The sequence below is a fragment of the Bacillus rossius genome, chromosome 3 (genome assembly GCF_032445375.1).
Source record: "Bacillus rossius redtenbacheri isolate Brsri chromosome 3, Brsri_v3, whole genome shotgun sequence".
NCBI classification, from domain to species: Eukaryota; Metazoa; Arthropoda; class Insecta; order Phasmatodea; family Bacillidae; genus Bacillus; species Bacillus rossius.
This window is the reverse complement of record NC_086332.1, coordinates 84,911,653-84,936,821: the sequence shown is the minus strand read 5'-3', so window position 1 is coordinate 84,936,821 and position 25,169 is coordinate 84,911,653. Positions and strand designations below refer to the sequence as shown.

Below are 25,169 nucleotides of genomic sequence, written 5' to 3'. Positions count from 1 at the left end.
ATATTGGCAATCAATAAAACTGTGTAGTAATAAAATCTTTAATTGGACTATCCTTTACGAACCCAGTAGTTTCCCACGACTATTTATTATATCATTTTAATAAATCGTAACAATATGATTATCCATTCATGCTCCCTTCTGGTTGAAATACAGGGTTTGTTTAAAAAAAATATAGGGATAAGTTTCTGAAAAAAAGATTTTCAGATATTGCTACAATGCCTCAAAAGTACATCCCTTAAAAGTACATCGAAGTACATCCCTCGAGCGTCGACACACTTCTGCCAGCGGCTTTTCCACAACTTGAAGGCTCCCTACTAGGCGGATTCTGGAAAGTATTTAAGGGTACGTGTGCAAGCTTTTTAATAGCACTTAGGGTTCCATGGTGGTGTCCTTTGATAGAAGATTTCACGTTTGGGAATAGGAATAAGTCTGCTGGTGCCAAGTCAGTACTGTAAGAGTTGGGGTCGTATTCAACGCTTTGCAGAAAGTCTTCGCAAACAGACACTCGCCTCTGCTTTTGGTTGTCTGTCAAGACCTGCGTGATGAGTTTTGCGAAGATCTTTTGCATCTCTAAATTTTCAGTGATAATGGTGTGCACTGTCATCTTATCAATGCCAATTTTATCTGCGACCATGCGCACACTTAACCAACGGTCTGAATTCAGCACTTCATGCACACGTGACGTCAATGGCCGTCCAGTGCGGGGTTTGTCTTCTACACTCTCTCGGTTGTCTTTGAAGAGCCTGTGCTACTTAAAAACTGCATTTTGTGACATGCTTTCATCCTTGAACACTGGGTGAATCATGCCCAACAACTCCGTATCTTATTTCCTCTGTCCAACACAAAATTTTATGGCGTACTGCAGTTTAATTGTTCGCTTCATTTTGTGCTTGCACTAAGTCACTCGTCGTTACACAAACAACAGAGTAAGGGTTGAAGCTAGTGGTGCGAGGTTTATTACAATATGTAATACCACACCTGCTTTCTGGCTGGCCTATATATATATATATATATATATATATATATATATATATATATATATATATATATATATATATATATATATATATATATATATATATATATATATATATATATATATATATATATATATATATATATATATCCTATATTGCCAATTTGCTCTATCTCTTGGTGACGGCATCTGGATGCGGCGTCAGAAGTCTGGAGGTGACGTGAGGCATCAGCGCATGAGTAATGAGAGGATAGGATGCTCTATAGGGCTCTTGGCCCTAGGTCAGTTGGTGTTTGCTGGTTGGGCACTGCAGTTTACACCTTCCTGGCCAGAGAAGGATGTGTACGGCGGGCGGGAAGAAGAGATCAAAGGTTTTGGTGCACCTTGGCTCGGCTCGGCTCGGCTCGGCTCGGCTCGGCTCGGCCCACCCCTCTTTCCAAGGCACATGAGGGATGGTGAACAGTTGGTTGCAGGGCAAGTGCCGGCTTCCAGGGGCCCAACAAGAGCGTTGCAACCGGGGAACTGATGTGACAAGCACCTCCCTTCCTCTCCCCCCTTGCAGGATCAGAGACTTCAGGTACGTTGCTGTCAAGGTCGTTGGCCCCCCCATTCTTCTTCGTCGGTGGTGCACTCGCCCCAGGCTAGAAGTTCCCCAAGCCAGGCCTTAAAAAGCAGTGTAGGGGATAGCAGCTAGAGTACATCGGTCGGCATCGTTGGGATGCTCCAGTGTTTCAAGTACAGTTTGGCAATCCTATCCAAGTTCCAATAATTTTAGAAGTGAAACTTGTGATAGCAAATTAGACATGATAACATTGCTATTTACAATGAGCAATTTGGATCCCATCAGAACCCTTGACCGCTAAATTGGTATGAGCATCCTTGCTCTCTTATAGGGGACCCTTGCTAGGAAAATTGGCTGAGGCTATTATAGAAAAGGTGTAAACTATGAAAAAACAAAATATTTTCATTTAATTATAATTATAATTAATTAAAACCTGTTTGCAAAAAAAATATTTATAATGGCTTACTAAACTGAATATTTACTACGGTGAGATTCTAGGCACTTTACTCCCTACTGGCACACTCACAGCCATGGCATGACTACCACACCACGGAGTCTGTGGCATTCTGGGGGCAGCTGTCTCAGAGCCACATTGCACTGTGTCTCACACACCCTGCTGGGTTGGTCCAATTATAGCTGTCATTTCTGCGGGGGTATATACACCGGCTGGGCTGCAGGGCTCGAAGTTGACTTACACTGAAGGCTGCTGGACTGGTAGAGGCAGTGTGACCTGTTTTTCCAGGTGATACTGGTCCAGGTGATCAGCTCTGGCAAGGTGCTTGGCTGAGCTGTCTGATGTTGGGCAGGTCCCTGGTGTGGGATGGCATCCCAGAGGCCTTGACTAGGCGGTCTTGGGCGATCCCCGGGGATTGAGACACTCCTGCTGCGAAATAGCTTTAGTGGACAGCTGGTTGATGACACTGTACACGAGGATGGACTTCCACCCAGTTGAAGGCAACTTTGTTCTTAATGCCAAGGTAGATCCAGTGCTGGCCACAGTTGTTAAAGGCACGGTTATCCTAAAATTATTTCTTGTCCAAGATCTGAAGCAACTAAGAATAAGGCATCTTTTGTCCCTGCTGGAGTGGTCACATGCAGTGTGATCTGGCCCAGCAGGATAAGGATGGCATCAGGGCACGCCATTCGGACCTTGGCTTCAGTGAGCTTATGTCTTCATTGTGCCTTGGTGTTATCAAAGACTGGCACAGTGCTTTAGAGAAGTTTATCCTCACATTACCTGTTTGCAGTGGCATACCTTTCAAAATTCAGTCGTACTTGCAACTTTAGTGCATAAAGGTAGGTGTCCATATTCTGGAAAGTCAGGGAAGTTGAAATTGGTCAGGGAATTTACTTTGAAACCTGGAAAAATAATGGATATTCCTCAGTGATAGTTATTTAATGGGAAATTTCATGCTTCAGTATGCCGTTACCAAGACATTAAACATATTTTTTTTCCAGATGGTGTATTAGTGCAGTCACATGCACTGTTAAGAGTGGTATATAGAGAAGCGGCTACTCAGAATCCGGCGCGAGCAGCACAAAATACTTCTAGCCTGGGCGGAGTTTAGCCTTGGAGGAGTGGCCTACTAGGAGCGCGTCCTGGCGAAATGATGTCGGTGGAGGGGATAGACTCGGTTTACCCTCCCTCACTCCACGGTCATTCCCTCCTCATGACGGCGCGGTACGGGTCGGGATGTCTCGACAGCATTGCTACCTGCCTGCCTGCCTTCCCCGTACGAGCGGAGCGCCGCGCGAGCTAGTGGCTACACACAACGTTTCATTCAACTCAAATGTCAAATAACGCGAAAAGTATGTTTGTCGTAATGGTAGCATTTTTTTACGCGTGTTTAGTAGTTCATAAGTAAAAAAAAAGATAAAATGGATTACTATGTTTTTGCTAAAAACACAAACTTTTACATGAAGTGGGAAAAGTGATATTACATCGTAATTTTCGAAGTCACGTGGATATTAAACGTTACATATCCTCCAAGGAACATGAAATTACCTTATTCTGCAAACAAATCTTGCCGAAGTTAAATATATTTTCCGAATCGATGTTATCTGTCAATGATAGTTGTAAAAGCTTTTCGAAATACATACATATTATGTACTATTTTTAAAAAAAAAGTGTTCGTGTTTTTATAACATGGAATAATCTCATTTGTAATTGTTTCACTTGTGTCATGGCAATGAGTTATCATGCAGGTAGCATATATTTTATTTGGACGTGGTATAAAAAGGCACTATACAAAAAATCGTTACATAATTCCACATTATAAAACATGTAATTATTTCACACGTAATTCATACATTTTGTTTCACACCAATATACAATGTTCATTATGTTATAAAAGACAAATAAATTTAAAAAGAGCACTATAAATTAAACCAACGTGGGCACGAGTTACTTCCAAGAAAGACAAATTTAAAAAAAAACTGTACGGTATAATAGACATTTTAAACACAAATATTTTTACATCACAAAAACCTTTTTCAAAACAGTTTGCAGAAAAGTCCAACAATCTTAAAAGTATGTAGATGGCCTTTAGAGAGGTATTTAAGAGAAACAAATGCTTAAATAAAAATAATTTTACAAATCCGATACAGTAAACGACAACAGATTATTTAAACAAGTTTAGTAGAATTACACACAAATTGGTTTTTACCTGTGACGCACAAAAAATGTACATAAGCTTTATATTTTTAACTAGACAGGCATTTATACTATTCGATTTAATGCACACACACTTTTAAAACAACAAAACACAGAATTTAATTCAGCTTACCACTGAAGCAAAATATTTTTATGGTCGCTATTATACATTTATTTCGTTTCTCCTTTTTGTTAGGACTTACCAGACAAGAAGTTTATGCATACCGAACACTCTTTTTATGAAATTCTCTTGTTTCTCATTTAAAAATTTTACAAAATTTCTCAATTGGCTGCCAAATGAATTAATTTCCTTCAAAAGTAACAGTTACGAACACCTCAGTATTTATTCACCTAAACAAGCAATGTCTTCTATAATTTTAAACACCATTGCTCACTTGAGCATTTAACCATTCTGAAAAGCTTAACTCAGCTTTAAAATTTACATTATAGGTAAGACATTTTATTTTTTTACATATCCAAAATAATTACGGTAATGATTCTCTAGGTAGCCACTGAACGTGACCACACGGCTATACTTTCTTATGCACACGTAGGTGCTGGCATACTAAAAATGAAGGTTCATGAAAATGCTTGGCATGGTTAAACGTTCTAGAAACAATGAGCAAGAATAATTTCCAGTATGAAAGGTGATAGTTTATGAAGCAAAGTGAGCAGGCGACTTAGATTGATAAATCAAACAGGTCACTATAAAAATTAGTTTGAATGATTATCCAAGACCAACATTTTCTTGAAAGTTCTGCAAAAGCTTGAAAAATGTTCACGTTTAATGTAATCAGGGTGTAATATTCGGTTTTGTTTTGGACGATCTTCGTTTTCCCATGCATTTTATCTTATGACTTCTGATAGCCTCTGTTATGTGCGGTGGATCCCGAATTTCCATATTTCTTGTGTGTCTAGGATCAACTAATTCCGGAAGAACGCATTGTGTGTAAAATAAAACGAGTTTTGGTTCCATTTTTTTCTTTCCAGAATGTGTCGTCTCTGAAAATTTCCAATAGGTACTTTTAATTTATTTTGGCTCGAAGTCCAGATGCCAAACAAGCAAATATCCCTTCTGGTTATGTGAAGTTGACCCTGGACTTGGTAGAAATATTCAGGATCTTTTTTAAATGAAATGACAGTAGGACTTTCTTCAGAATATTTCAAATACTTTATTTTGCCTTCTCGCATGGCTTCATTTATGTCCATTCCATATGCCGAAGCAGGACACTATTTCTACGAGACGACCTTCGCCAACAAGGCCATCGGGTGTTGCGGCAAGAAATGGGTGTTCTTGGTCAATAAAAAGACCAGCTTTACTTATATTAATTTTTTCCTGGTCTTCTAGCTGTTTGATGACTATTTCTTCGGACTGCCTGCCATGTTGTACTGCTGGAACATTAAGTATGTCATGAGAGTATATTATGGCTCTTACTAGGTTCTAGCAGGTTGTTGTTGGCTTCAAATAGGTTCAAACGTTTTATTACAAAAATTCTAAATCAGCAATAAATGTTTGTTCTAAATACCTTTCTTTCCTGTTGAACACTGCTCATTTCATACGCCATTTTATTAAGTTTTCAACGATGTTGATGTTTTCTATGATGATGGTGTCAGACACTTCCGTGGACCAATGAAAAACACCGGCTTCCGTTTCCAGCAGTTGGATTGGTGGCTGAAGTTTGGCGTACGATTTGGTGACTGTCCTGCAAAGATTAAAACAAAATATATTTGTGACATGTTGAGTATCAAAATTCCAAAAGTAACGAAATTTCCTATTTTGGCTCTCATATTTGAGTACAATTTTATAGTTGTGTGTTCCGCTCAAAATGTTGATGAATTACTCTTTAAAGGTAGTGAAATATTCAGTTAATTCTATAATCCTGCCTATAAACTCTACCACTGTTCGCAAACTAATCAGTAAATGTGGGATATGATGTAAGAGAGTTTTATTGTACACTAATATGACAAGTCTAATTCCAGAATGTAGGTACAGCACGAGATACGGGCATACACATGCATGCACGTACAAACTTGCATACAAAGAAGTAACATTCAAAAAAAAGGAAAGGCTACGTGGAACAATAATAATTTATGTCATCATATATTTACTGAATGTTTTTTGTTTGCAGGAGAGCCATATTGTATATCGTCCTTTACTAGAAAGCCTACGAGGCGAAAATTTTTCGCACTCAATATTTTTTATAAGGAAACATGGACAATCACCCAATGACGCACTTGAATATTGCAACATACAGCAGTAAGGATTCCTGGCGTTTTTCCAGCTAGCGGCTACCACAAGTAACACAATAATTTGTTGATAGTCGAACGCATTTGTAAACTGAGACACGCTCAAACAAGGGAAATGAGGTGGGGGATGAAGAAACTGTCTTTTGGAACCGAACACAGTGAGTTATCAATAGCTTGCCTTCCATTCTCGCAATTATTCCCCCACCCTCATAACTTCACCCATACTGATTAATTTAATTATCTTTCGGCTTGTTTTATAATAGCACTAGTATTTTTCACGTCACATGGACTTTTCTTGGACTGAATAAATGCCCTATTAGTTCACTTTTTAAAATTACTAATTGAAATTGATAATCGATGACGTATGTATGGTCGTCAAGCCATAATAACTTCCTATGACTTGCATACAACAGTAATACCGAGTATCTAACTTTTCTTTAATCTGTCCGTAACACTAGGCCTATATATATATATTTTTCCAAGAACAAATCCATAGAAGTTCAATTACTGAACTGAAAATTATTTATATGAAAAATTTAAGCCTTTCATTAGACTCTGAACGTAATAAAATGCTAATTATAAATGTTATCGTTAAATACAGTTCGCAGTTTGTGTAGTATAAAACACTGGCTACTTACTCCTCATCAGGATTCAGAACCATATTTTCATTCCCTGCGTTGCTTGATCCTGGTAAAGAAAAATGAGCCGTCAAGTTAGCTGTTTGGGGATCAGTTATTGTGCTGTTGACTTCCTCTTGAATTGCACCATATTCTTCAACTCTTCGGATTTTTCTAAAAAATTAAATGCATTGTACAAACTAAGTTGTAAAATATGTTTCTTAAAATAGTTTTTAGCCGGTTTTGGAATTCTCCGGTGTTCTTTTACATTGATAAAAGAAAAATTAATATCGGTATCGCTATATCTTACCTTTGTTTCTGGTACTCAATCAGATCCGTTGGTCTTCTTTTCTTCCGTTTCGCACTTAAATAAAGTCGCCCTAACTTACCGATTAATTTGTCTTGCTTTTTTTCCATGCGTACCGACTAACAGATAATTGCGTCTTTTTTATATTATGCGAAAGCTCACAAACAGCATTAACGAACCATTGAACGAATCAGCAGACTTAAAAATCTTTTACAATGTAGTTTGCTACCGAGTGAAGATTCTTTTCAAGCTACTCGCCAAGGAAATCGTCTGTCCCATGATAGTCCAGGAAAGATATGAAAAAAACATGGACAAATTGCAAGAAAAGGTTTTTTTACATCAAAATTCGCAGAAAAATTCGTAGAATAACATATCCAAAATCCACCGAAATCCACTTTATTTTGGTAACTTTTTTCCGGGTTTTGTTCCGGAAAAAACACGAAATAAAATAATAACTCAAAAACGGTGCATGTGACGACAAAACCTGTAGAGGCAAAAATTAAAGAAGATTAACTTTTCCATAACATATCCAAAGTTCAAGAAAATCAGCTTATAAATTCTGCTTCGTTTTCCGGGATTAGTCCCGGAAAAAATATTACAAATGAAATAAATCGCAAATTGTGCACTTTACAGCATAATGGTTTAGGAAAAAGATAAAGTAAACAATGTTTATCATAATATATGAGAATTTAACACAGATCAACATTTAATTTTTTTTTTGTTTTTCAGGAAATGTCCCGGTAAAAAGTTATCGAAAGCAAAAAAAAAAAAAAAACGGAAATCGTGCACTGTACTTCAAAATAAATCGTGAATTAAATTATGGGCAAAAAAATTGCATTATATAATTGACCTTTATCAAATTGTGCTTAAAATTTGTGTACTATTGTCCTGGCTGGTATATGTAGTTACTATTTATACGATTGAATTCCCATTCCCTTGTACTGAGTGATTTTATGTATCCATGTGTTATAACTCTGCAAACGATAAAATATATAAAATTAAATTAAATATGTCATTGACGGAGGATATTTACTTCATCAGTTACCTTGGCCCCATACTGCAACATACAACGAGATCGCTCAGCTGTACGTGAGTTTCATCTTGAAAAATTATGGATTAGCAACTACTGTATTTGATGGATATGGGAAAACTCACAGTACTAAAGACACAGCACATATGAGAAGAACAAGAGGTAATGCATCACCCGTAGTTGAATTCACAGGAGAAATGCATCTATCACTCCGTAAAGATATGTTTCTTTTGAACGAGCGAAATAAAGGACAATTTGTAAGGTTATTAGCAATACATTTACGCGAAGCAGAATGTCCTGTTGTTGAAGCACCAGGTGATGCAGATATTTACATTGTCCAAGAAGCTTTAAAATGTGCAAAATAACAGTTGACAATAGTTATAGGAACAGACACAGATTTACTTGTCCTTTTACTCTACTACTTTGGCTCACAAACACATAAATGTTTGTGTTTAAAAAGTGAACAAAGGCAGAAGAAAACATATCACATTAAGGAGCTAAAGCTGAAGCTCGGTGATGAAATTTGTAGTAATATTCTTTTCTGTCATGCATTCATGGGATGTGACACATCACACATCTATGGTATAGGAAAGGGGAAAACATTGGATCTGCTCCAGAATGACAGTGCCTTCAGGCAACTTGCGAAAGTATTTCAGATAGTATTCCCAGTGTGTCAAAAGAAGACACTGTAAAATCGGCAGAACAGCTGTAGTACGCCTGTACAATGGGTCAAGAAGTGACACACTCGACACTTTGCGTTGTAAAGTGTTTAGTGAGAATGCAGCTACTAGTTCCAAATGTGTACAACCAGAACAATTACCACCAACTAGTGCTTCAGCTCGTTTCCATTTCTTAAGGGTTTTCTATCAGATACAAGAATGGAAGGGAATTAAGATGAATCCAGAAGAATGGGGATGGAGAAAATGTGGCTACCTTCTCTTGCCAATTTCGACAGACAAGCCAACAGTTCCGGAATGCCTTTTTAAGGTAATCAGGTGCACTTGCAAGGAAGATGGTTGCGGTGCATCCAACTGCAGTTCTAGGAAACACGGCATCTCATGTTCTTCGGCTTGTGGAAACTGTCATGGATCAACCTGTAAAAACCGTGAATTACCTCCCGAGGACTGCAATTACTGTGACGGCTTTTAAGGTAGGGTGTTCCTACATATCCATGCAAATTAGCCAGTTTTCCTAACCAAATACACAGATATTTAATGCTGTGACCTTTTAATATACCATTTTGTTCAGAAAAAAATAATCTTTTCCAATATAGTTACACATTTTCATTTTTCTCATCGAATAACTAGAAATTCGTCAATGAATTGCTTGTTTTTACCATTTTTTTAAATACATTTTGCGTCACGATTTCCAAAATATAAAACTATATTGGAAAAACTGCATTACTTTTCTCGTCAGATTAATACTCTGGAAGCTGTAGCTATCATAATTCTCGAGAAAATAGGCTAGTAGTGGACGCATGTATAACTGGTTTTAAAAAGGGGTATATACCACTCTTAAACAGGATGATTCTGTTAAATACCATTTCGAGCTTATATGTAGGCAATTTTCCGAATTGTTGGATCAGTTTGTTAACATTAATAGAAATATAAAATCACGTTAATGTTTGTTTAGGTAACCTATATTTTAAATTAAAGTACTTATGTATGTTACCTAATGCATGTTTATTCAGTATTGTGTGTTAGAGTGCATCCCAATGTGTGTATATTTTTCTATTTCTTCTCGATACAGGTCACTGGAAATCTTGTGTAAATTTAATTGTATGGTATGTTTTGTGAGAATGGACGTGTCGAATTTTTCTTTCAAACGATAAGCAGTTGAAATGAGTCTGATTTTGTTTTCTGGAATATAATTTTGGTAGATTTCAAAAACGTTTTAACACATCACTAACTGAAAAAAGGAATATAATTTAAGTGACTTTAAATATATATTATGGAAAATGAATATAGTTCGGATCTGACAATTTGACATGTGTGGCCTGCAGGGCCACATTTTTACTTGTAATTTATTTTTGTTGCTGGTCTCTAGTTTTATATGGTTTTTTATTTCACGTATTTTTACGCCTTTTTTAATTAATGTTAATTTATCTGTAAATTTTTTTAATTATATTTGTTTCTGTTAATTAGTTCTACGCCGTTTGGTAGCTATCGATTATGAGTTTAAGAACATCGATTGTGTTTCACGTAAATACCACTTGGCGAGCGCCCGGCGGTTGGCTGATGACGTCAGACTTTCGGCTTGCCGGGAGTGAAAATCAGCTGGGGTCGCGAGGAGTGTGTGGCGAGCGACCGTCGAGGACAGAGCCATGTGACGGCGCGGACTGGTGTGCCGGACGGCAACGGGCGACGAAGAGTATGGGGGTGGAGGCTCCACGCTGGGTGACAGGGCAATGGTTTGCCCTGTGATACTGAACTTATCAAGGTAAAGAGAGGCCGCAATTTTGATTTTTACCCCCGTGGTGCTGCACTGGTTTTTGGCAAACCTAGTGAACTGTGTATTTTCCCATACTAAATTTTATTTGGACGGAACTTTTATTAGCCTGTTTGGTGAAGAGGCCCATTCGTTTCACACGTTGTTCCAGTGTGGGATTTTTTAAATTGGTCGCCCGTTTGCCTGTAGTTGTAATAAAAGTATAAGTTTGGAAGAAACGAACATTTTGCAATTTGTTTTTGAGACTTTGTCTTCGTAATTTGCATACTTAAAGTTGGCTTTAGCTAATATAATCAGCTTGTGCAGTATTATTAAAAGTATGCGATCTGTATTGGACTACATGCGCAGCCTGATGTTGGTTGGTGCGGCCATTCTACGTTTTTATGAAATCATTGGCAAGTTAATAAAGAAGTAAGACTTTGTTTGAAGTAGATGATAAATACTTCTGTGGTAACATGGTTATGTTACGTGAAGAGTTTTTGCTACATTTCCCTAAAAAATAAGATAATTTTTTTTTGATCATCGTTCACGCCTTTGTGAATTCGAACCTATGGCCCGGCGTGGCATTAGACTCTGGAGTTGGTGAGGAAGGTCAGGAAGCCAGCGCACGCCTAGGATATTAACTTTGTTTTTTTTGGCAAGTCTTTAGCAACGAACATCAGAAGAAAGACTAAACTGTTGATTGAGAGTTTAAGAACTTTATTTAAATACATTTTTTGTACTTCAGTTTTTTATTATTGTAGAATTTTTATATATTTGTATTGATTGTCTTGTTTGATTTTTGGTATTAGGGCAGTCAGTAAATTTTGATATTTTATAGTGGCCACGCCTCACGCCCTTATATATTTTTATACTTGTTGTTATCAGTATTTATATTTTTATGATGTTTTAAAGGTTATTGTTAGTATCGCAAATGGGGATAAGATGCTGCCATTATTAACGTCAGCTTTTGTAACTAAGCTTGTATGGTTATGTATAGTAAATACTATTTTTGCAAATTTCTATTTTTTAATAACATACGTCCAAAGTCTTGCCTCTTGTTTGTTTAATGGTTACTCTGCTATTATATCCTTTGAAGTTTTTGGCCTGACCCCTGGGCAGTGGTGTGGGGAATTTATATTGTTTAGCTTTTTATGCCTGGTTTTAATATTTATTTTTTCCCTTCGCGCCCAGAGTGAGTCGGGGACGCAACCCCTCTTCCAATTAAGGAGGAAGAAGGGTTACACATGGGATACAATGCTTTCTGTTATTTTGCCTACATATTCAATACTTTTTCCGTGGCCGATCACAAAATAAAATCTATTTACCAGATTTCAGTGAATTTAGGATCTGGTAAAGGAAATCTTGTGTGCTTCTGTTTGTCCCACCGAAACTTTTTCAATACGATGTTCCGTTTTCGTTTTATTGAATTTTTAAAGATTTTCCAGGACGAGTCACAAAAAAAACTATACATATAAAAATATATACATTTATATATATGAGCAGATTTTGGTGAAATTAAATTATATTTAATACAAAAAAAAGTCTTTAATTTTAGTCACGACTTTCTTTGACGTACGATACGTTTTCGATTTGTCCTTTTTTTTCCAGGAAATTTTCTGGAAAACCAAAAACCTATTTTGTGTTGATTTTTGTTAATTTGTAATATATTATGAAAATCGTTGTGTACTTTAACTTTGTCCTGAAACATTTTGCTGTAAAATGCGCTATTTTCAATTTATTTCAATATTTTAGGTTTTTCCGTGACGAATTCCAGAAAACAAAATAGTAGTTATTAGTGTATTTTTGTAAATTTTTTGTATGTTATGGTAAATTTGGCTCTCTTTAATTTTAGTGTCTCTACCTTTCTTCGTAGAACGCACCGTTTTCCAGTTATTAATTTATTCCGCATTTTTCCGGGACAAATCCCGGAAAAAACGTTACCAAAATAAAGTGGATTTCGGTGGATTTTGGATATGTTATTCTACAAATTTTTCTGCAAATTTTGATATAATAAAACCTTTTCTTGCAATTTGTCCGTAAATCGACCCCTTTTTCTCATAAAATGCCTGGACTATGAATCCTTCAGAGAAATGGTGTTGCTGTGTAGCAGGAAGAGGGTGAAGGGAGGAGGGAGGTTTATCACCGTTACAGATCAGCACTTCCCCTACAGCGGGCGACGTTGAGGCGTGTCAGTGTCATCCCCACCCTGCTCGTCTTCCCGGAGCTTGGCGTCAACTTTCACGTCGAGCAGCACAAGGCAGACACTAAAAATGCCAAATTAGCCAGTTTTCCTAACCAAATAAACTGATATTTAATGCGGTGACCTTATACTTTTAATATACCATTTTGTTCAGAAAAATATAATCTTTTCCAATATAGATTCAAATTTTAATTTTTCTCATCGAATAACTAGAAATTCGTCAACGAATTGCTTGTTTTTACCATTTTTTTAAATATATTTTGCGTCACGATTTCCAAAATATAAAACTATATTGGAAAAACTGCATTACTTTTCTCGTCAGATTAATAATCTGGAAGCTGTAGCTATCACAATTCTCGAGAAAATAGGCTAGTAGTGGACGCATGTATAACTGGTTTTAAAAAGGGGTATATACCACTCTTAAATGGCATATGCAAGTTTCTGATAAACTAGTTCAGGTGTAGGAGTGGTGGAGGCTGGATAATCTTTATTTCTTTCATAAAATTGCAAGATAGGTAAATTATTTGGCAAAAAAATTTGTGTGGAAAATTTGTAATTTTGGTCATGGAAAGTTATGGAAGAGTCAGGTAAATTTTACCAAAGATTTGTGTGGGCAACCTGTACATGGCAAATGGTACACTTTTTGAATCAGTAACATGTACTCCAACTTTCATCCCATTTAAAATATGGAAAACCACAATTGACAGTGCTCTATTGTGCAATGTTCAACTGAAAACATCTTTACCAGTGGTAAAGGCAACATAAATTATAAATTTTAGAAATCTCTTAACAAGTTTATTGTTAAAGAGTGTGTGCAATAGACCAACATTTTTATGTCCATTCTGTTAAAGAATTAGCTGATGGAACTTTGATATAGATGAGTGATGAAAAACCAGGAGAAGTGTAAACATATATTTTTATTTAAAATAAAATGTGAGTAAAATAATTATGAAAGTTATCATTTTGTTTATATTTTATTACTTATGTACAGTGGCGTGTGGTGGAGTTATTGTGTAGGTAAGCTGTCTCACCCATCCCCGATCTTAAGGCGGGGGGCCCGGGGGCCCTCCCCCGGAAAAATTTGGATTTATAGGTGAAAAATGGGGCTATTTTTGCAGTTTTCCTGGTAGAAATATAAAATGCACTTGGCCAGCAAAAACGTTTTCCTATGTCTAAATCAGGAGTTGGTCTCCCCACTGCCAAACACTTTTTTTATCTTCAAAAGAAAAAGAATTAAAATCAGTACTCAAAAAATTCCAAACAACGCAGTGGCTGTGTTCTCGGCTGGGGCCGGGTTGAGAGACCTGCTCCATCCCGGACAGCATACGCTGCGGAACTCACAGCTTACCTTGTTGGACGGCAGTCGCAGATGAAGTTTACATTCTCACTGGCTAGCACTTAAAACGAAAACAGTAAATACCAAAACAGAATAAAATGTTCTTAAAACGGACACTGTTGCGCTATAAAAACTTGCCTTATAAGTTGTAAAAATAAAATTTGTACCGGTATTTGTTTGTTGCACGACGCACGCACACACAGCTAAAGGCCAGCTGCTCTGGGTAGAGCGGGCCTTGAACGAACATTACCGAAGTAGTCTCACGAAGATACGGAAACCCTTACCCCCCCCCCCCCCCCCCCCCCCCCCCCCCTCCGCCGGTCACAACAACCTGCCCGGCTTTCACGTTACCATGACAACCGGGTGACATGCTACCCGACGCGCCCGCTACGGTGATCGGATCACATTGGCACACGAGATGAAATCACCAGATAGAAAAAATTATTACATTACGCCAAGCAACATAACAACAGGGTAAGCACTGCTTACCTAGCATCTATTGAGTACACGCCACTGCTTATGTATTAATCTTCAACAAATATATTGTTAGGCGAAGGAAAGGCATATAACATAGTTTTTAAATTACAATATAACTATTAATATTAATTCCAAGTTTCAGTGATAAATGTATTGTGTACAAATTGTAGAATCTGATTTTTAGCAGTTTATTTGCATTTTAAAATGTCAAGCAATTGAACACCTTTATGAAAACTTTAAACATCTCTTCTGAAGAAGTATATTTTTTTACTATCTGCCATTATTATAACTACCACCTCTATTCTTGTAAAATCCATTTTTTTTTTTATGACAACATTAACTGTGATGAAATTTAAAAAAAAAAACTATCTTATGTATCTTAAATAAATTTCCTAACACTGTTTTAAAATTTCATGATTCAGACATTAACAAAATTAGACTACTTCTAGTGGAAGGGGAAAGCAAATTGTTGTCAATAAAGCAAATTAACTTGTCTCTTGGGCACAATATTGAGGTAACTGATGGTTAATATGTATCTAGAACTGATGCTTGCGTGTTAATTTTTAATGCCATCTTGTACAGTTGAACATCCCAATAAAATGAAGTATTTCTTGTGTATGCTATTTGGGTTACTTTGTTCCAGGAACATGGTTCCCCGCGTTCCAGACACAACTTCTGAGGCAGAGAAGCCGGAGCGTGTCCTTGTGGTGACTTTGCTGAATGATGTGCTGGATGTGGGATGCCACCCTCTGCTCCTGGTTCAGCCTCCGATCAAGTACTTGCGAGACATGCATCTGCTCGCTTCCAAACTGCTGATGACAGGCAAGCACAATCATTCAGGGGTCAAGTTAGCAGCACAGTACAGTGCATTACAGATGATTTTTGAAGTGAAAATTCTTTGCTGCAGGGGTACAATTTTCGAGTGTTATGAAAATTTTGATTGGATGAGAGGAATAGTTAGGTATGTTGTGGGGGAACAAGTAGAGGAGGAGAGGTAGAAATGACGCAGAATACTTGCATGTTTGCACACCTGCTTGCTTGCACACTTGCATACTTACATCATAATTTATCACTAGCATACTTGCATTTTTTTCATCTTTGACCTCAGCATAAGAGAATGTTTCCTATACCTAATAATATAATGTTTCACTTCTGTCACAAGTTGACTCTCCTCACACACACGCACACGTTTTTGTTATTGAGTGGAAAGATATTATGTCATGGAAGTTGGCCAGTCGTAACAAACTTGAATGGAGGAACAAAGGAAAATAAAGGATGTACTAAATTACTAAAAGTGAAAGAATGAATAGCGATGTGAAAATAAATGCAAATGATAGTGTGTCTTTTGGAATGAAAGTAGCGGTTGTGGTACGAGTAGGAGTGAAGTAATAATTGGAATGGAGTATCTTGATAATATGTAAAGGATTAAATAAGTTTACAATAAGTTTTTATTACAGTGAAACCGAACGGTTACGACCCCCCATTGGTCCCGAAAATAGGGTTCGAAATATGGGGCGGGGGTCTTAATAACATTTTGGACCAACTGGCTCCTCCTCTCTCCCGCCTCTATCTGACCCCTTGGGTCAAAATATTCCATTTTTCATACCCGTGTTCAGTTATCTCTGGCACAGAATTCAAGAGTTTTCAACTAAAATATAAATTTATTTTAATAGTACTAGCAGATGTCTTTCAAATAGAAAGATACCCAAGAAAATCATTTTGGATCACGTGCTGTCACCAAAATGATATTTAGATAAGGGACTTTTTTCAATTGACTTTTATATTTATACTGGAGTGGTTCCGTGCAGTGCCACAAGAGGCGTGGTGAAGCATGTAGGTGATGTCACAACACACCTGCTTTGGGACTGTAGGGTGAGAGGCATTTGAGTTAACTCAGGCCTACAAGTGCAGTTGTATGTGAAAAACTTCGCTTACGTAATGAAATGCAGGAGTGCGGGTATGACACATTTTGATGGTCTCCTTCGGTGGTGTGCCATGAGGCACACTTTTTGGCATGTGTGCCGGTACTTTTGAACTGGGTTGACTACGTCAGACCAAGCAAGTTATGTCCATCATGTCATTATAGCTCCCACTGAATATTTAAGGCCCCACCATTTTGTTCCTCCTGTTTACACTCAGCCTGATTGTAACAAGTCACAATTGTGCCAGGCTAAGATAACAGCACCTTGCACTTGCAAAAACATTAGAGAAATATTCCATCAAAAGTTACAGGTAGAGGTATATAAAGTTCTGTTTATGACTGTTAAATGACTTGAAACTGTTAATGATAATCATCAAAAAAAGTCTGAAATGAATTTCGACTTTAATTTTTCTCTCTGTGACAAACTTAAAAGGCTGAAATGAATTTTGACTTTTATTTTTCTCTCTGCAACAAACTTATTACATGTTATTTACACAATAGTGTGACGGAACACTCATTCCCTTTCCAGATCATAACCCCCAGTTCTGTGCATTCATGAAATAATGTCCCTAGCGACTCTGTCATCTAGGTACAAAAATACACTGGAAATAAATTCCAGTGGATCAGCGGACCACCCGGGCCTACGCCGCACATCTGGAGCCTACAAATTCTAGTTAAAATTTCTGAAGAAAAACTATGAAAACGGGTTCAAACTTAATGTGGCACGGCCCCGACACCCAGATGTGAAATTGTTATACCCATACAATCTCATAATATGTTTTTTTATAAGGCACCACCCCTGCACATAACTTTTGGCATAGTACTTGAACAACGACTGATGAGACAAAGCTAGTTCAAAACACATACAACAGTCCTTCAAGCATTAAATAGCTGGGGCATTCCCCAGTAAAAACACCTTCGTATTAGCTACAACACTTATTCTTACAACTATTATTTAGGGATTCACCTGTCAGAGAACTCGGTTCTGGAAAATGTCTCTTGTCTATCTCTAACACGGGATGCGATAAAGGTTCGCTTATTGTGTCGGTGCCATGGCGTTGGGCCTCTATCTTTCTTTCTTTTTACACACAGCACTGTCTTACTTTCTGGACCCATCACAAACACACCATGAATCAATCATACACAAAAATTTATACAGTAGAATCCCGCCGATGCGACCCCCCTCTGATGCGTCCATTCTGTTTATACAACCGTTTTTTGAGAAACCGTGAAAAATTTGAGCAGAGAAAGTCGAAAATTTGAGTAAAATCGGCTGAAAAACAAGTCTGTTACACTTTGTTGGGCGCTGTGTGTTCACATTTATCTTGGCGAGTGCTGTACTGTAAGCAGGCAGGCATACAAAAGACGGCTAAAAATAGATACCACCCCTCTAGACTGTCCACGCTAGCCAATACTGGTAAACTGCGCGCATCACCTGATAGCATCTACGCGCGCGTCTATTGCCGTCCCGGTCCCGTTTGACGATTGTGACTCGTTTTTAAATTTACACGGACTCGTGGATTCGTGAAAATGAATATAAAGCGAGCCAGTTTGTCGCTAATGAAAAATTATGAGATTATCCAGCAAGTGGATAAGAAGACAATTTCCAAGACGAAGATAGCACAGCAATATGGCATTCCGAAGTCTACTCTCTTCACGATTCTTAAGAAGAGAGAAGAAATTATAAATGCAGTACAGAAGGAAGGCAGCAATTTGCAATTGAAAATTTGAGGGGCGTGACGTATTAGGTGCTTCAAGTGTGCGTGAGAGATAAGATAAAGAAGGTGAAGAGGGCGAGACCTGCCAGCCAATATATTTGTGGGAGGGGGAGACAGAGATAAAAGAGAGCGAGCCCTGCAGTAAGCGGAAGTGGTCAAGGTCGACATTTACCGTCACACTCTCGCTACTCCTCACATGCACGCACGCACATACGCGCGTGTGCGCGTGCCGCCATACAGTGGGGACTGGCGAGTAGATGCGTGCGCAGCCAGCAGTTCCGCTCTCCTTCCCCTCACCTACACGTCCACACGTGGGGTTTTTTTTTTTTTTTTTTTCGCTGTGAAGGGTCGTGGAAAAGATAATTTCTGGAGCTGTCAAAATAAAAATCGCTGACGGCAAGGGCGGGAACGCATCCTGTCGGTCTGTCGCTGTGATTATCTACTCCAAAAACATGTCACAGCATTTCAGGATAGCATTGTTCTTATATATTTCGTTTATAGCCGAATGTTTTCTACTTGATCCACACAAGTTCCTTCGCCACGTTTTGAACGAAAATAACAACCAGCCGGCTAGCATAGCCGAACTCGCGTGACGTGAATTCTCTTAGCATGAGTATTTATCGGAACCCATTGTTCGGGGTATGCGAGTCCGAGGTGTAATATGAATTTAAAAAGTTGTCTTTTTTACTCCATAGACGATTTGAATATGAAATCTATGCGAACAAAGGCGATTTTTTTTTTTATGTATTTGGATATAATTTGGCGGGGGGGGGGGGGGGGGGGGGAATTGGCCCAAATTCTCTATTGTGACCATTCCGTTTATAAGTCCGTTTTTCCGGAAACCGTGAGGGGTCGCATCAGCGGAATTCTACTGTAGTTATCAGCCTAGCCAGAAAAGTGAAAACCAGTAAAATTATAGGTAAAAAACTTTCTAAATAAAATAACTAAATATCAAAATTACTTATAATAAATGTTTACGGGTGATAACTCCCAAGTATTAAAACTAGGTCACTATGACCTTGAACCATATAATCGGCTGATTTACTGCATTACTGAGGAATATCATAACATAAAAATATTCTGCATAGCTGGGGAGGTTAGGGGTCCTGCAATGTTACATGTTTCTCAAAGAAAAACATTCAAGTGAAACTTTTTTTTCAACTAATTTTTGAAGTAACTGTGCCTGTGGGGTTCCTTATTAAAGGCGGCATGTATGAAAATGTTTTGGAGACAGTTTTACAATTTTATTTCAATTTTTTGGCATAACGTAGGCCATGTTATGGGTTGAAGAAATTATGATTAAACAGTGTATGCACTCACCAGTAGACATTAGTTAATGTAAATATACAGATCTTTCTCGAGTTTGGGCTGTGTTGCCCAGGCTTAGAAAAAAGAATTTCTAGGTTTAGGTGGCAGAATATTTAAAGTCATTTTAGATTCATTATTGTGGTCTTTGATTTTCAGTATAGTTTTTTTAAGCCGCAGGGCAGTGTGAAAACTCAGGTATTATAATGTAAGCTTTAAACTATTATTTTTCACGAACCAATAGAAATTAAATTTAAGGATATGTGTAGTGTGTGAAAACCAAGTTTTCCAATTTTTTTCATCTCTCTCTTTGTTTAGCACAACTGTAGCCAACTATGGAGAATAAAAAATATGCTAATTGTTTAGTTTCATATATTGAAGTTTATCTGTGGATCCTCAAGGCATGATCCTGTGGTAATAATGCTTGCTCTTTTAGTTCAGTACTTCACATGATTCTGGTGGCTTGATCCTGTGGCACATGATGCTTGCAGTTTTAATTAGTACGTCAAAAGATCCTTTTCATAAAAAAAAAAAATATTGTTATGTAATAATGAATTCTGATAGCAACTTGAGTGAAAAGGGATTTTTTTCAACCTACAATCATAATTTTTTCTTATTTTGCAATTTCTTTCATGTGCAGCATCTTCTGGTGTTCAACAGAAACACAAAACAAATGAACTCAGGAAAATAAAACTTTACATGCATAATTTTGTTCAACTCAGGTTATTTCGGGCAATTAAATGTATATATACAGAGAAGTTGAATTACCTGGCATTGCCAGGGCTTTAATAATGCAAAGAAACTTTTTTTTAGAGTAAAGGTCCTTTTTTAGAGTAAAAGTTGACTCAATGTTTCATTACTTCTGTCCGTCCATCAAATATTTTTTCCTTTATATGCTGCCAACTGACTAGAAGGCTTAAATAGTGGCAAAAATGTATCCTTTTTAGGGTGATTAGGATGACGTTCATGAATATATGAATAATGATGCTTGATTTTTATTTTTGCTCTGATATTTGTTTAAATGTTTGCAGTTTTACTATACATAATAAATTAAAATTCTTAGTTTTGTTTGATTTTTGTAGAAAAAAATCAAACTTAGAAATGTGTTCAAATGTAAATTAAAACATTTAATCAACCCCGGACACAATAAGAGAGGTTTTGTAAGTTTGAAGCCTTTCTCTGTCTGTCTGTCTGTCTGTCTGTCTCTGTGTGTTGACGTCGACCGGGGCTACGCCCTCCCTAAGCCTGATGTGCCTCACGTCTCGCCCTTGCAGGCCCGCCTCCTCCCACCACCACCCTCTATCACCCTGCAGTTTCAAACCACCCGCTGTAGTGTATGTGTGTGTGCGTGTCGGCCCACGCCTACCGGTGTGACATCAGTGCTTCGCTCCCGAATGATGCAGAGCGAGGACAAGCATTCCCGAGGAAGACTTTATTTTATTATTTTAATATTAAATTATTTATGTAATTTTATTGTTTGCAGCCAATAGGCTAATTTAATTAAGGGTTTATGTATGTTCATTCCTTTTCCGGTGGCATGCTTTATTTAAATACATGTTAACAGCCGTTGGCCGGATGTGAGTGGTGGACCCGCCTCGAGGGCGCGACGGAAGGTAGTCGGTCGCCGTCGCTGCCTGAGGCAAGGAGTCTCACGCGCCCATCGTCTGCAACTCTAGACTATTACTGAACCGCATCCATCTGGCTATTTAGTTTATATAAATCATTTTCTTTAACTTCAGGACTTACCTCGGGCAGTAGTCTGTTTTATTTAAGTTTTATTTAATTAACTTATCAGTGTCTTTCGTGCGCGTGGCCACGTGGGGAGAGGACTGAGGCGTGTGGGCCGCCTTCGAGAGCCTACATTATTGTGTGTGTTAATAAATACCGTGGCCCCCGCTGAGAGGGGATGTAATTACGTGTTTTTATTGATACTGGGGGAAACGGGCCTCGCTGCACACGGGCGATGTCACGGCCCTGAGAGTAGAGTCGCCGGGTCCACATGCCCGTAACACATGTGGTGGCGCCCTAGGTATAAAGCCAAGTACAAATATTCGAAAATCTGAACCCCCTTTGCGACAACAGTGGTTTGTGTGTCTGTCTGATCATAGCTCTCAAACAGATGGATCAATTTCAATCCAATTTTTTATATTTTAGTCTAGTTAAATCAGGATGGTTCTTAACTGTGATTTTTGATATCTGTTCAACTGTTTAAAGATCGTGAGTTATTTTCGTAGTTGTTGCAGGGATATGAATACAGCTGCAATGTACTCAATCAGATAAACTCAAATACAAATACAAATAAAACCCTCTAATTGTTAAATATTAGGTGATCAAGGTCACGTGTAACATAAATATTGCAGGCCTGCCGATTATACGGGTTTTGTTCATTTTTACGGATATTTATACCATCAAAAGAATATCCGAATTTTTAAGAAATATTACAGATATTTTCTTGGCGCATAAAAAATAAAAATAATGGTCATTGTTGTTTGTTTACGGAACAGACGTTTCCGCACCAGCGATAGATCAATCAGCGGAAGGAATGTGGTGGTGTGTGGGGTTGGGCGGGGGATCCATCGCTTCAAGCTTGAGCTTTATAAGTTGTGGTGCGATTGGGGGAGAGAGAGGTGCCTGTTGCCTAGCAACCGTCTGACGTCTGCGCCCATCCTATTCATGGTCAGAAGTTGAATGCCGACTGCCGAGCGAGCCGACTGCACAGAACGGAGAGTACCCGAAGCCATCAGTCACTAACATACTAACCAAAAATGAGAAACCGGTAATGCGTACCATCATGAAATAAATGCCACAGTAAAATTTTAACCTTCTGCATATTTCATACATTTTAACATTTTCTATAGTACCTATTATGTATTAGGGAAAAAATTTTCGTATGTCGAAAAAGAGACTGTGAATTTTACCACACTACTAAAACTTTGTTCAAACATACGCATGTAATCTTGTCAAAAGTGTCAATTATTAATTAAGGTTAAACCACATTTAACTTTTCACACCTCTCTTCGCAAGCATCAATAATATTAAATTTTGTATCGAGGCCTTGCATTTCGTTTTAAACTTTCCATTGTGTAGATAAAAAAACACACACTGGCTAAATGTTTAAGAAACTGTAACGCACATACAAAAAAGAAATGGTAATGAACTTCACAATCAATCGTAGCGTATTGAAGATGCAGCTGACGTGCCGTGTTGCATGCAGACGTAGCGCAACAACTTCTTTATCTACTGGAGCGGAGGCGAGCTCAAGGTCAAGCCAAAGAGTGTAACAAGATTGCAGACAGCATTGCCAGATGCGCTCGCGCCTTAGCCGCTTAGCCCATAGTTGCCACATCACTCTTTTCAGTTACGGTTGCATGCATTTGCATGTCGCCGATAGTTTATAGACTGCAACTGTTTGAGCGTTTGGTAAGCTGTATTAAACATAGCAGAGTGTTCTTTGTTGATGACATAGTTTTGTTTAGAAAGATCGTCACATAAACAATAGATTTTCGAAATGGGAAATTGGACAGTGTAATGAAAATAAATAGTAAATCACCTATAACCTACAATGGATAAGAAACGCAAATTGTCTTCTGAATGTTTTGCGGCCAAACAACATTACAAAAGGAACTGGGAACAAGAATTGAAGTGGTTAAAGCCGGACGGTGGTGATTATCAAGCTAAGTGCACAGTATGCAATTCTGTGCTGAGTATTGCTACCGGAGGACTTAAATATTTACGTCGCCATGGTAACACGGAGAATCACAAAAAAACCAACGATGTGTGGAACAAACTTTGTCGCTTACAAACTTTATGGCACAGGAAAATAATGGGGGTGTTGATGCAGATCTACTTTGGGAAAATTTTGTTTGCGAAAATAACTTGTCATTAAGCTTAAGTGACAAGTTCTCTAAATTGGTGCTGAAGATGTTCCCGGATAGTAACATTACGAAAGACTTTCGGTGTGGTCGCTCCGAAACAAGCATGATAATTCAGCAGGCACTAGCTTCTTGTGAAGAAGAAGAAACTGTTAGTTCAATGAAAGACACTTTCTTCACACTGTTAATTGACGAGTCTACCGACATCACAGTTAACAGACAGATGGTTATCTTGGCAAGATTTTATACTCTTCAGCAAGTTGAGACACATTTATACAAAATTGTGGCGATTGAAGGGAAAGCAACTGGAGAAAACCTATTTGATATTGTGAACAGCTCCTTCGAAGAAGATGAAATACCTTGGAGTAACTGTTTGGGAATGTCTTCAGATGGTGCAAAGGCCATGGTTGGAGAATTCAAATCTGTTCTCTCAAGAGTTAAGGAACAGCAAGGAAATGTTTGGTTTCTCCACTGCACCTGCCATGTTTCTCATCTTGCTGCATCACACGCATGTGCAGAATTACCAAATTTGTGCGAACAGTTGTTGAGAGATGTCTACTCTTACTTCAAGACATCAGGAAAAAGACAAGATGAATACAGGCAAATACAACAATTGTTAGAAATGGATGAACATAAAATTTTGCAGCCTTCTTTCACCAGGTGGTTGGCCAAACTTCAATGTGTCAATCGTTTACTTGAACAATGGCCAGCTTTGATCGAGTATTTTGATTTGGTTGACCCGAAAGAGAGTTCTCTGGAATCCGTCAAACGAATCAAATCAACCCTGCACTCAAATTCAGCAAAATTGTATTTCCTTTTTCTCCAAGCAGTTTTTCCATAGTTTGAGTTCAATGTTCTATTTCAGCAAGACCGCCCATATCTACATAAACTGTATAGTGAGGTGTGTGTACTGCTGAGACAAACTATCTCTAGCTTTGTTCAGTTTTCTGTGATACAGAAAGGTGATTTGACTACTATTGATTTCCAACGATCAAACCAGCTTTCTGATTCTTCCATTTTTATTAGCCATGCAACACAGAATTTTTGAACAGAAAACCAGATTTCACCTTCTGAAAAAGTTGAATTTTTCCTCAATGTACGTAAGTTTTATGAAACTGGTACAAAGGAACTGTATCGCCTCCTGACACTCAATGATCACATTATCCGGAACATAGATATCTTTGACCCTGCAAACAAACAATGTGGATATTGGGAGAAGATGGAACTCCTGGCCAAAGCTTTCCCAAATGTGATTTCAGCAGAAGAATCGGATGCTTTGAATGAAGAATATTTTACATATACACTTTGGGACAGCTGTATCGGATGTGCAGCTATCAGTTCTTATTGATGTTTTTTGGCACAAAGTGTCAAAGTATCAAGAGAATGGTAAACTGTGTTTCCCAACACTCTGCAAGTTAGCGAAAGCAATGATGATACTCCCGCATAGTAATGCAAGTGTAGAGAGGGCATTTAGTAAGCTGAAACTAATAAAGACATCGCACAGATCATCGTTGCTGT

The 25,169-nt window shown here is 38.0% G+C and overlaps 1 protein-coding gene across 5 annotated transcripts in view; it reads left to right on the top strand.

Moving 5' to 3' along the window:
• LOC134530997 (uncharacterized) overlaps window positions 1–25,169 on the top strand; it is a 291,668-nt gene that overhangs the window by 212,852 nt on the left and 53,647 nt on the right. For all 5 annotated transcript variants that reach the window (XM_063366412.1, XM_063366415.1, XM_063366413.1 and 2 more), the window contains one exon: window positions 15,479–15,657. In XM_063366412.1, coding sequence (XP_063222482.1) covers window positions 15,479–15,657 — 179 coding nt within the window. The remainder of the gene's footprint in view (window positions 1–15,478; window positions 15,658–25,169) is intronic.